This window comes from Amblyomma mixtum, chromosome 3 (genome assembly GCF_055824585.1).
Source record: "Amblyomma mixtum isolate Tamu chromosome 3, ASM5582458v1, whole genome shotgun sequence".
Lineage (NCBI taxonomy): Eukaryota > Metazoa > Arthropoda > Arachnida > Ixodida > Ixodidae > Amblyomma > Amblyomma mixtum.
The window spans coordinates 192,457,535-192,470,847 of NC_143014.1; the positions used below are offsets into that span (position 1 = coordinate 192,457,535).

Here is a 13,313-nt window from a genome sequence, read left to right on the forward strand (position 1 = left end):
TTTGGAACTCTCATTACATGGTGTCAAATGATATATCTGAAACTGTGCCTTTAAAGGCCAATTCGAGTTTCAGCAAGAAAATAGATTACAGCAAAAATCACAAGGCTGTAAAAAGGCGTACAAGTGTTCGGAGTGTACCCAGTAATTGAAACAATGAATAAAGCAGTAGCATGGGCAAAAAGCTTAACTGCAAGACATCAAAACAAAGCTCATCACATTCTTCAAAGATGGGGGTATGCTTGCAAAGAATATCATCCCAAGAAAAGGAGAAAAAAATGTTACCACTTATGTTGAATTTGCGTAAAATTTACTGCCAAAAACACTACACACACACACACACACACACACACACACAATACGTCCAGCTGACATCATGGTTCATTTTTCATCACAAAAACTTCACAAACAAGGCTTAAGAAAAGATCTAATGTTACTTCCCACCCCTCCCTTTCAATCCCCCTCTATGTCTCCTCTACACCATTCCTAACTTGGCCCTCCCTGAAAGACCTACACCAATTTTTTCGACTCAAACTTCTCATTAATGTGTGAACCTCAAATGGAGTTTCTGTGATAGGCAGCAATGGCTGTGAAACACTGCATTCCAGTGGGCAGCTCCACATTGTATGCAGTTTTGGGCTGTCGAAAGATTAAAGAAGTACAGACACCTATTTTTCGGGAGCACATTTTCTTGTTTGTAATGATGCATAAGGCATTATTATTTATGGACTACACCTGGTATTCTCCTATGACCACTAAATAATTTACAATTAAATTTCTTTCTTGTGCTGCTTCAGTGTTGGTTTCAACACCCAAACAAGGACTATGACATCAAAGTGTGGTTATAGGCCACGCGAGACATAAAAAACTGCAATATAAAAGCTGCTTCTATATTTTTTATCATTCGGGCTCTTGAGGAAACCTGGCTTCAGCACTGTAGTGAATTAAAATGATGAAACAGCAACTATATCGACGTTTTTCCATGCCTCAAGTGACATAAAACCTCACTTTGACGTCACAGCCATCGTTTGGCTCTCGAAACCGAAACAGCATGACAGAAAAATTCAATTATAAATTATTTAGCGGTCATAGGCGAATACCACATGCTGATTCATGCATAGTAGTGTCTACCATACCCTTGTAGAGAAGAAAACATGCCACCAAAATTAGGTGTCTATGCTCCTTTAAGTTGTCAATATCTTTAGCACTAATCTCACTTCTAAACGAATTGAATGTTGCAACTTCTCCCCAAGAATCAAAAGCTCTGCATTAAATCAAAGTCTGCTATTCCTTACGCTATGAAGACTACAAAGCATAATACAATAACAAGTGTACAGGCACTAGTGTAATTTATGTCATTAGGGAGCTCGTTTTTGTGATGTGGTTCCTGCACTAGATGTTTCACGTTTCATTAGACTTAAGTTTACAGTTCATAGATAAAACTGACGTGCTGTCCTCTTTCTGGTCCAGTTGTCTAGCGCTGTTTGAATTTTCTTGTCACTATGGAACACCAACTCGCCCAATCTGCCGTCCTTCTGATGTGCTGAAAATTTTGAAGAAAGGCACTTCTTTGTTACAACTACTATCAACCGAAGCTGTAAGACCTGACTCACCACAACATAAGTCCAAGATCATTAGAAGCAGACTGAACTTATGGGCAACCCTGATAAATTCCAGAGTAAAACCAGTTTCAAAACAGAAGTCAACCCAATAATGTAAAACCACAACCACCCCAGCTATGAGCGAGGTCAAACTCAAGGCATTGGTAGATGTGGTCATTGGTGCATTCAAAATTGATCCTATCACAATGCAGATGCCTACACTCAAGTACACCGAAATTTTACCTCTAACGTGCTCGTGTGCCATGGCTGAGATGCCCATCCCGGTGCAACGCATACTACTACCACAAGCTTCACTGTTCTGGAACATGACTGGCTTGAATGCCGCACTATTGTATTTATAGATTCTATAACCCTTGGAACACCTGAAATATGTCGGGATGCTGTTTTCAAAACCGACAAGGCACAGACAACAGAACTGTTGTTGTGCTATCACTTAGTCAATGATTGAAATGCAGATAAGCTATTGTGCTACACAATGAACATTTACCAACCCGACATGGCATCATTGGTAAAAATTTCATATTCAATTCAGTATTTTTTTGACATGTGTGATGACTCATTTCTGTGCAGTTTTAATTTGCCCGCAGTAAATTTATTTATGAAAGCACTCCCTCCCAACTAGAAGAAAATTCTGAAAAACTTGCTGCCGGTCGCAACACTACTGGTCCAAGTTTTGTATCTTCAACTTTTCATTACAGACCGGCCGAGACAGGCCCGTAGAGGAGGAAATATGTACAAGTACGGTCCTAAGTAAACGAAGCACGCTATTCAGCTCCGAGTGAAATCACGCCTGCTCTAGCAGAAATCAAAAAGAATATGTATTTGATTTCACAGTTTTCCAGCGCAACGGCCCACGGCTACGGCAGGGAAGACGTACAAGGAGAACGTCGAAACACAACGCTATGAAAAACTATGAACTTAAATCTACAATGCCAACTAACCCAACAACTAACTACTCCACTGAAAAACATCAATGTGTACGCAAGAGAAACGATACCAGCATCACGCATATGCCGCGCCGCCCAATTTCCATTTGGCAATGCGTAAATAGGGTAAGAAGGACATGGCGTACTACTTTTACAGCTGTTCGCACCTGTACGTGTATTAAATAACAAAAAAAAACCGACCGAGAAACACTGACTCGACTTAAACCCACGCAACGGTCTGCAAAACCGATGCAGCGAGGATGACGCCAACGTAACCAATCCCGACACACTGGCAATGAAGAAACTAGTAGTACCGCCTATGACATCTCATTGTGCGAAGTCACAATCTCAAAACAAACAGCCTGCATGCAAGCACAACAAACCTTGATGGAGGATGGCTTGTCGGGGAGCAGCCGTCATAAGAACACGTGCATGCCTTGCAGCGAAGTAGCTCGGTAGGGGGTGTCCGGAAATGGTGGCAGCCCAACGGGATGACCGCCAACTGATTCTGCGCCTCCGAGCTGCCAGAGAGCAACAGGAACACTCATACCGCACGGTGTAAAGCGAAGCGAATGTGGGAAACAGAAGCGCTTATTGCCAGACTATTGCTGAAGGAGGACAAACACATGAACCGGTGTTAAACCTAACCCAATGCGCCAAGGGCTTGGCAGAGTCCCAGCCTTACGCCGCTCATGGGCATTTTTCCGCGCATGTGCATGCACTAAACGTTACTGCTGGCCAGCGATCACAAAGAGCAATAATTACAAAAAGGTGCAAATCAATTACCTTTTATCGGTTCTTCAAAACGTCATTCAAGATGGTACGAGACACTGCCGACAGCGCGCACGCTTGGTAGCATGCAGAAGCGCGAAAATTGTAGTAACGCACCCACCTCTAAACGTAGACCACGCCGGTAGCCTCCCTGCGCCGACGGCTTCAGGAGCTTCGAAAAATCACAGAAATCTCAGTTCCAAAGCAAAGGCTACCTAAAATACAGATGCTGTCGCCACACTCAAAGCCGAAACTCCCAACCTAACGTGGCTATTTTGTCAGCAACAGCAGCTGCACAGAGAAGCCGCGAAACGCATACAGACGGAGGCGCATCGCGCATGCACAGGAGCTTATCCTAACAACACCATGACGTCATATAGCAACCAATCAGAGGCCCGTGTAGAAGCGCTACCATCCGCGAGGCGCTGTCGTGGTTTGATCTGCAGCTTAGTTTATGGCTTTGCGCCGCCGGATGACCTAAAAGCGGTAGCCAAACTGAGAAAGACACAAGTTTGCGCTTTTAAGGAACTCGGTGAGTAGCTTGCAAAATTGGCAGCCACTGCAGCTCCCGTTTCGCGTTTATTTAAACTCGTAACTGATAGCTTGATTTTATATATAGCCTCTAACGACATCTATGTGGAAAACTTAGTACTTAAATGCATGCGAAAAACATTCCGACCTAATTTTGTAGCTATATGAGCAATGCTTGCACTTAAACTATAATGAAAAAAAAAATAAGTCAGTAAATTTATTGCAAGCGAAAATTAATCTCAGCTGTAGTGCTACTTTGAATTTTTTTAATGCAAAGATAAACGTTTAAACGTAAGATGCGAGGATGTGCTGCCACCTAGCAGTAGGGTGGGCAGACTAGCTGCACAATTCGCAAACATACGCTCATAGATGGCAGCACCTATCCAGATCGTAGTTTATGTCACTGCGTTGTACGAGATATGCGACAACAGCGCAGATAGTTTACTAACCAACGCAATTTATACTGTCAAAAAAAAAAATGAAAAAAAAAGTTCCTTCTGGAGTTCGAGCACTAAAGAGAACATTCTGTTGTGCACAACCTACCAAGTGCACAATTTTTCACATTTCTATTTAAAGGAAACAAATGCAGATAACACGGCTTCAAGAATATTTTACTCAAAATAACACAATTTCGAAAACAGCCAAAAGGAGCAACTCGGCACGTCAATGCGATCTTGAAATCAGTCACCTCTTAGAGCACGCAAAATGAGGCATTATCAAACAAGAGTTAACTTTCAGGCTAGCACATTTTCACAAGGAACTTCAAAGAACACTACTCATAAAGTCGCACGAGCTACAGACGCACACCAAGGCGGGTTCACAAGTCTCGATAAAGGAAAATGACAGAAAGGAACGGCATTGCAGAGAGTGAGCTTCAACAACGCGCTCAACGGACAAACGAAACTCTTTCAGTGACAGTGCAGTAGGAATCGCCAGACCACAGGCGCAAATTATGCGGCTTCCATCCTTCTCCAAGTCATTTCTGAGGCATACAGGACATGCCACCAGTTCGCTGCTCCACATGTGCACCGCAGCAGTAATTTCCTGGTTTTGAAGCGCTATGATGTCTTCATACTGCTTCCAAACACTCAATTCTTCCGCCAACAACGCAGCAAGAGTTTCTTCCATGAGTTCTTCATTCAGTTGTGCTTCATCCCACGGTGCTGCTGGAACAGCGTTTTCTGCACTTGATGCCACTAAGGCAACAGACGAGGCTGCAGACGAACAGCGAAATTTGTCAAGCTCCTCACGAACGACTTTCGTAACGGAATATCGGAGCTGTTGTTCACTGTGACATGTCCCTCCGCTACTGCGGAAAGATTCGAATAAGGCTTGCCTTCCGTTTCGAAGCCTCTCCCTGCATCGGTTTCGATACGTTTCTTTCCAGGGCGGTGTCTTCGATTTGTAGAGCAACTGGTGGCGTAAATAACCCGGAGAGCATGAGGACGCCATCTTGCCTAATGCATGTACGAGCAGCGACTCCGCTTGGCTCGGCTGTCGCTGCAAAGTAGGCAGCCGAAGCCAAAAATATTGTCATCTCGATGGGTATTTCAAAAGCACTGAGTTAAGAAATTATTAAAAGGAAACATGGAAAAAAACTGAGTCGTATAAAACATAAACAAGCAATCAGGAAATGCAAGAAGTAAATTTTTACTAATATCGGCCTTCACTGCTTTGACTGTAGGTCCTGTCAATCGTGTTATCTCTTTCGGTTTCCATGCGTCGCACCGATTTGTGAAGGGTTTGAAAGGCTCATAATTCGAAAAAAGCGGGACTAAAACACGGAAGAGACACATGGGTACGTGGGGCAAGCACTGTCCTGTGCCCCAGCTCGCGGTCCTTCTTCAGTACGTTCTACTAGGTGTAATAGGTGCAGAAAGGTAGCTAGTTTCATTTTCGGTTGAATTAGCGGAGATACAGGAGATGGTAATTTACATTGTAAATGTCATTTTAAAAGTGTATGGATGTTTCGCGAAGGCGGAAGCCAGTTTGATTGTTTTACGTTGATGAGGCCAGCAAGCAAAATAAAAAAAGAGATAGAAACAGCCTCAATAGCCAAATTACGACGAAAGAATCAAAGTGAAGAAGTAAAGAGACTTGCATTTCTCAATTTTTGTTGTTTTGTTCTGGCCGTAAAATAGAATATTTAACTCTTCATGCTGGACGAAACATATTTTTTTCTGGTTTGTTTTCGTATGTCTCAGGTTATTTGCTGTGTGCAGATTTGGAAATGCATAGTTCGGATTCGCATAGGTGAAAAGAGAAAAGTGGTCAAGTCACTGCGGTTTATGAGCTTTGTGGCGTACAAAAAAAAAAGTGCACGGACGACATAAAGCCTTGTAGGGTGTTCATTAAGGATTAATTTTGACCGCACTCACTTTGCGTTCAACGAAACCCGCGCCCATATATATAGGCTCTCTACCATCGGTTGCGCTAAGAAACCTACTACAGGAGACTGTGAGAGAGCCTGCAAGCCACCATCCAGATATTTGAACAGCGGTCAAACTATTCACTAGATTTCAGCCGCTAGAATTATGCAGAGTACAGGCCACAGAGCGTTCATGCCGCTTAAAAGACCTCAAAACGCAGATCATTTATTACCGCTTTCACACCAGCTCGCGGCGAACAGAGGTGCCGGGCTTTCGAGCGAAATCTGGCACATGACGTCCTGTCGTGCAAGCTACGTCAGCAACCGGGGGGGGGGGGGGGGGGGCGTCCTTTAACATCCTAGGCATACCAGACCTTTATTGAGAGCCCCTTTAAGGCACCGAACTAGAAGCCAATAGCAGAGATACATCGCCAAACACAAAAGCTTCTAATACGCAATGCATCTAATCGCGTGCAAGGCCACCTAGACTGTACGCAACGACTGCTCACGCAGAATATACGTGAGCGAAGTGAGTAAGACTCTATGCTTCAGTCGCTCTTATCTTCAATAGAGCGCACACTCAGAGCCGGGTGATCAACAATTTCCCATATTGAATTGCGTTAGCCAATCAAGTGTTAAAGATCGTATCCCGAGGCTTTGGAACTACTCGTCCCTTTTGCCCGCAGAAAGTGCGCTAGAAGTAATTGCGCTGCAAGCTAGGTCACACTGTTCTGGAGCGAGAGAAGGAAAACGGGACGCATCACACTGAACACCAACCCGTCTACTGAATGGCTATAAGGTGTCTTGCCAAGATATACAAGCCGCCTTGTAGACGTCTCAACTGACACCTGAGAGAATTGCCAAACGCTTGCTAGACGTCCTGGCAACATGCGCGATAAACTTCTAGACATCTTGATACATCTTGCAGTCATCTTCATGTTTAGCTAGTAGTGAAAATATTTTAATGAAACTCTCTAGGAGGTTAGAGCGGCGGTTGAGTTCATGCACCCACTTTTTTAAAACTACAAGACGTCTTGCAAGACATTTTGTAGAAATCTCAAAGGCGATTTCTATATGTTTACAAAGGCCTTTTACACTGAACAGCAACCATTCTACTAGACGGCTGCCAGGCGCCTTGCCAAGATCAACTAACTGTCTTATGGATGTCTCAACTGGCCACTGAGACAATTACTAAACGTCTATAAGATGTATGGACAATTACTTACAGTAACTATCATGCGCAGTTAATCATGCGTGTACACAGGGTAAAACACATGTCTAGAACAACCGAACTGTATATTCCGCAGATCCCAAAGTCGCTGCGACCAGGAAGGCAAAAAAATGACAATGAAGTTTTACGAGGCTAACTGCACATGCTTACATCCATACCATTTTTTACCCAACGCTATCACTAGATATCGCGTGTTCAGCCCGAAACACACACAGAACGTGTTCTATACAAGCGTTTTGACCTCTGTACGTGTTGGTCACATGTGAATCGAGCTTTTTGTAGCGTGAGCTGCACTGGCCGCTGTTTTGCGTGAGCATGAATGAGCCAAGCTGCGCATGCGCGAGGAGCGAGTGACGTCAAAGCTGCGCAGCTGGTGCGCCGGAGTCGCCTCCGCTGCGCGGGGGAGACTCGCCAGCTGCGCATTCCAGAACCGTGACGTCATAGACCTGGAAGACACGCTGGCGCCGGCGCGCGTTCCAGAGGGTAGCCGACGGCCTATGGCTTCAGCGCCGCGTTTCTGGCACAGCGTTGTCAACGCCAACGCATGCAGCGCACATACCGCCACGTAGCTTAAAGCACGGTTGAGGTGTCCACTGTTCCAAGAGGGCAGTTATGCGTCTTCCCTCTTGTTCAGTTGCCCACCGAGATGTGGACACCTCGCCCTCACCTCACGCTACGTATACCCTGGCATAGCAGAGCTTAGCCACTGTCAAGTTTTCTTTTTTTCCTGTTCTCATATATGTCTAATGGCCACGCGACTCGCTAGTATTAAGCATTGTCTTGAAGATGTCTTTTGAAGCCCAAGATATGTATGAGTGCTACAGACCTTTCAAGACATCTACAGGGTATTCTGTTTTTAGTGGGATGCGGACAGACTGACGAAAGAAGACTGGTGCATATTTATGTAGCGTTTCTGCTGTTTTGTCTCGTATACTTATCCATTGGATTTATGGTGACTCATGGAAGGGGCCGTTGGGAGGAGGTTGTATTTCAGCCATGAATTTATTAAATTTTCTTTGTTGAAAATGGCGTTTGTCAAGGTTTTTTCATGGAAAATTTTCAGCTTTCCCTCTTAAATTCATCACTGGTCTTGTAGTGTAGTCATTTCTAGCCATCGTCATAATCATTAGCCTGACTGCGCACTGCAGGGCACATGCCTCTCCTCTCCCATATCTTTCCAATTAACCCTGTCCTGTACAAGCTGCGGCCATCCTAAACCCGCAAACTTAATCTCATCCGCCCCCTTAACTTTCTGCCACCCCCTGCTACGCTTGCCTTCACTTGGAATCCAGTGCGTTACTCTTGAAGACCATCGGTCATCTTGCCTTCGCATTACATGGCCTGCCCGTGCCCATTTCTTCCTCTTGATTTCTACTAGCATGTCATTAACCCGCGTTTGTGCTCTGATTTATCCTACCCTCTTCCCGGCTCTTAACGTTCCACCTATAATTTTTCTTTCCATAGCTCGCCGCGTTGTCCTTAACCCTTTTCGTTAGCCTCCACGTTTCTGCCCCATAGGTGAGTACCTGCCCAAGCCCATTTCTTCCTCTTGATTTCTACTAGCATATCATTAACCCGCGTTTGTGCTCTGATTTATCCTACCCTCTTCCCGGCTCTTAACGTTCCACCTATAATTTTTCTTTCCATAGCTCGCCGCGTTGTCCTTAACCCTTTTCGTTAGCCTCCACGTTTCTGCCCCATAGGTGAGTACCTGCCCAAGCCCATTTCTTCCTCTTGATTTCTACTAGCATGTAATTAACCCGCGTTTGTGCTCTGATTTATCCTACCCTCTTCCCGGCTCTTAACGTTCCACCTATAATTTTTCTTTCCATAGCTCGCCGCGTTGTCCTTAACCCTTTTCGTTAGCCTCCACGTTTCTGCCCCATTGGTGAGTACCTGTCCAAGCCCATTTCTTCCTCTTGATTTCTACTAGCATGTCATTAACCCGCGTTTGTTCTCTGATTTATCCTACCGTCTTCCCGGCTCTTAACGTTCCACCTATAATTTTTCTTTTCATAGCTCGCTGCGTTGTCCTTAACCCTTTTCGTTAGCCTCCACGTTTCTGCCCCATTGGTGAGTACCTGTCCAAGCCCATTTCTTCCTCTTGATTTCTACTAGCATGTCATTAACCCGCGTTTGTTCTCTGATTTATCCTACCGTCTTCCCGGCTCTTAACGTTCCACCTATAATTTTTCTTTTCATAGCTCGCTGCGTTGTCCTAAACCCTTTTCGTAAGCCTCCACGTTTCTGCCCCATTGGTGAGTACCTGTCCAAGCCCATTTCTTCCTCTTGATTTCTACTAGCATGTCATTAACCCGCGTTTGTTCTCTGATTTATCCTACCGTCTTCCCGGCTCTTAACGTTCCACCTGTATTTTTTCTTTTCATAGCTCGCTGCGTTGTCCTTAACCCTTTTCGTTAGCCTCCACGTTTCTGCCCCATAGGTGAGTACCTGCCCAAGCCCATTTCTTCCTCTTGATTTCTACTAGCATGTCATTAACCCGCGTTTGTGCTCTGATTTATCCTACCCTCTTCCCGGCTCTTAACGTTCCACCTATAATTTTTCTTTCCATAGCTCGCCGCGTTGTCCTTAACCCTTTTCGTTAGCCTCCACGTTTCTGCCCCATAGGTGAGTACCTGCCCAAGCACATTTCTTCCTCTTGATTTCTACTAGCATGTCATTAACCCGCGTTTGTGCTCTGATTTATCCTACCCTCTTCCCGGCTCTTAACGTTCCACCTATAATTTTTCTTTCCATAGCTCGCCGCGTTGTCCTTAACCCTTTTCGTTAGCCTCCACGTTTCTGCCCCATTGGTGAGTACCTGTCCAAGTCTATTTCTTCCTCTTGATTTCTACTAGCATGTCATTAACCCGCGTTTGTTCTCTGATTTATCCTACCGTCTTCCCGGCTCTTAACGTTCCACCTATAATTTTTCTTTTCATAGCTCGCTGCGTTGTCCTTAACCCTTTTCGTTAGCCTCCACGTTTCTGCCCCATAGGTGAGTACCTGCCCAAGCCCATTTCTTCCTCTTGATTTCTACTAGCATGTCATTAAACCGCGTTTGTTTCCTGACGCACTCTGCCCTCTTCCTGTCTCTTAACGTTACGTCTATAATTTTCCTTTCCATCGCTGTGTTGTCTTAGTATGTCGCGCCAACAGGGCCACTACAACACCGTGTCAAGAAAATCCTAATTTCATCCCAACTGCAGCTGGGTGTAAGATACCTAGAGGACTCGAACACCCGCTCGTTACTAATTGCAAGCAACGTTATCCTATGGGGACAGAGCGAAACAATTTCCAAGGTGCCGCGATGAGGTCGAGAGAGCCTCTGGCTTCCATCCCATAACCCCGCAAACCCGAAAGCTTTGGCCGCTGGGCCCTTCGGCAGAATAAGTTGCTTTTTAATGTGGCTTTCGTGAAACCACATATGCACTTGCTTATGCGTAGATGATGGGCAGGGGGGACATCTTGCCTCTTGCCACGAAAGCCACCGGCGCCTGCGCGCGCATCCCTTGAGCCTTCCACTGCCGCTGCGGATGCCCAAGGACAAAATATGAAACGCCCCATTTCATTGGAGACGTTTTTCAGCTCAGCTAGCAGTAGAGTTCAACAGAGTTCGGGTCGCCAATTTTAGAAAGGCATTCGATTTGATTGGCGGCAGAAATTTGCACGTCAAGAAACTCTACAGAATATATACCGGGTGCTCCAGCAAACACAAAAAAATTCCTAAAAACAGGTTGTTTAAATAGAAAGAAACTATATACAGGAACGCACTCTCAGCAGCGCCGGACGTTAATTACCTAAAAGAGCATTCCAATCAGCTAGTTAAACAAGACTTACAATAACTTGTATTTAATGGGCTGGTGGTTAGTGTCAATGGCGTGTTCGTAGTCTCAGGCAAGACCATGCCATATGGGTTTTTTAAACGAAAAAAAAAAATCAAGCCGTTCTACAAAAGCACTTCGGCGCGAGGAAATCCGGCTCCTTTTTTTTGTTTTTTTTTTGCAGAAAACCGAAACTGAGCTCATGGGCACTGTTGGAAGCCCAGTGCATTTCTGGTGACGTGTTGTAGTGACTACGGCGCCAAATTCGAACTGCCCTCTTTACTGTACCATGGCACGCAGTTTCTTTTGCTTCGTCGCTTGTTGTAAGAAAATGGATAGTCATCGCCAGCTATGTGTTCGCTGTAGGCGTCGAAACAACACCTTAAGCGTTTGTTCACTTACAATTTAGGGAGGTAACGTCAATATTTTGAAATCTTGTTTTATTATTGCAGCCTTTTGTGCACGTATTTTCAATGATGGCTGCATTACAGCTGTGTGTGGTAAAACTGTGGTCTGTGCTTCTATGCCTGCAAATGTAGTAGGAAATATTTTTAGTCCCGTATAGCCATATGTCAGTTTCGCCGTTAGATGTTCTTCAGTGGGCAAAATATTGGCGATTAAGTATTAGTACTCGTCTTATTGAATCCATGTCTATCAGTTACATTGAACCTGTATTATTACTTTTTACTAATATGCGGCATTTTGTGTTTGGAATTACTGTGTATACTATATGTATTTTGTGTTTACTCTATATTTTGTGTTTACAGTTACTATGTATACTGCATGCTCTTATCTTCGTACAATTTTAATCGCAGCTTTGTTTTATTTCTGCTGTTATCCGTTGTCAAGAGAAAAAAGGGGTAAGAACCGTTGTCAAGCTGCTCGAGAAGCAGCTTTTTGTTCTTACCCTTGCATTTATTTCTGTATTGAAAGAAATGCTAAATAAATTGTTTGATGCTTGTTTGTTTGTTTGTTTGAAAAAACGCAAACTGCATATTCGACTGATGGTGCATGAGGCGTGGTGTGGAATACCAGGGGCATTGTCTATAAAAGCCATAACGACTTGCAGAAAACAGCTGCGAGGCAGTAATCAAATTCGTACGCGGTTGCACCCTGCCGGTAACAGCCCAATCGCCTGTGCGGCGTGATCGCCTGCCGTGGAAATGGAGAGTGCTTCACAAGAGAACTCGTTTCCAGTATTCCAGGTTAGCCTGCAGCATCCACAACGTGCTTAAAATAAATAATAAGATGCCTACTTCATTTTAGTAATTAAGGTAACAAAAACGCAGAAGCGTAGCAGTTTTGGAAATGGTGGCTATAACATGATCATGAGGCTATGTACTACATGAGTCATAGGCACCATGTCAGCCCCCGAGGTGCACGTTTCACTGCGGCTGCTGAGGTGTTCGCTAGTGGCAGCAAATAGTAAACTTCATTGAACGTGATAAGTTATTTAATGCGCCCAGATCCCTGCGATTCAAGCTATAATCAGGCAGCAGCTGACAACTTGGCGAGGCTCCTACTCGTTTCTACATGAGTCACTTAAGAGCAACGGAAAATAGCATGGAGGTTGAACAAAGGCTAGCGTCGTCAAACACGTACGCTGCTGTTGCAAATTTTAGAATGCACCTCGAAAGCAGTGCGAAAGGCGGTCAAATGTATGCGAACTAATGAAAGTAAGACGACTCTGGGTGGACGCTATTTCAGTAGCCTGTTACAGTCAGGGAGCTAAGCTTTTCACATGTTGATAGCTGAAAAAAAAAAAGCTAAAATTTTCAGAAGAAAAAATATATCATTTAAGAGAGACATAGCTTATCCAGAATAACAGAAAAAAAAAAGGCCATGTCGGACCTAATGCATTTCAAATCCGGCTGAAGTATAATGCGTCGTGAGTAGTGTGTTCATGATAAGGGCGTAATTCAAAGCGGACGTCTCGAATGTCATTAAAGGGACACTGAGTGCAACTCCAACCGCAGCGGTGGCCTAGTGGTTTGAGCATCCGCCTCACATGCGGGAGGAGCGGTATTCGATCCACAGTGGCGT

The 13,313-nt window shown here is 44.6% G+C and overlaps 2 protein-coding genes across 2 annotated transcripts in view; both read right to left on the bottom strand.

The window, feature by feature from the left end:
- The window catches only part of LOC149353100 (influenza virus NS1A-binding protein homolog), a 61,762-nt gene extending 57,924 nt beyond the window's left edge, over positions 1-3,838 (bottom strand). Inside the window, exons 1-2 of the mRNA XM_089582303.1 lie at positions 3,438-3,838; positions 2,929-3,066 (exon numbers count right to left, since the gene is read on the bottom strand). The gene's annotated coding sequence lies outside the window, so the exon portion shown is untranslated. The remainder of the gene's footprint in view (positions 1-2,928; positions 3,067-3,437) is intronic.
- Positions 3,839-4,437: 599 nt separating this feature from the next.
- Positions 4,438-5,335, bottom strand: LOC149353101 (RPA-interacting protein B-like). Its single transcript, XM_089582304.1, has one exon. The coding sequence runs from the start codon at positions 5,297-5,299 to the stop codon at positions 4,610-4,612; it is 690 nt and encodes a 229-aa protein (XP_089438430.1). The 5' UTR covers positions 5,300-5,335; the 3' UTR covers positions 4,438-4,609.
- Positions 5,336-13,313: the final 7,978 nt, after the last annotated feature.

What these genes read in the sequence shown, in the direction of transcription:
- LOC149353101 (XM_089582304.1), bottom strand. Translation starts at nt 5,299, where the DNA reads ATGGCGTCCTCATGCTCTCCGGGTTATTTACGCCACCAGTTGCTCTAC.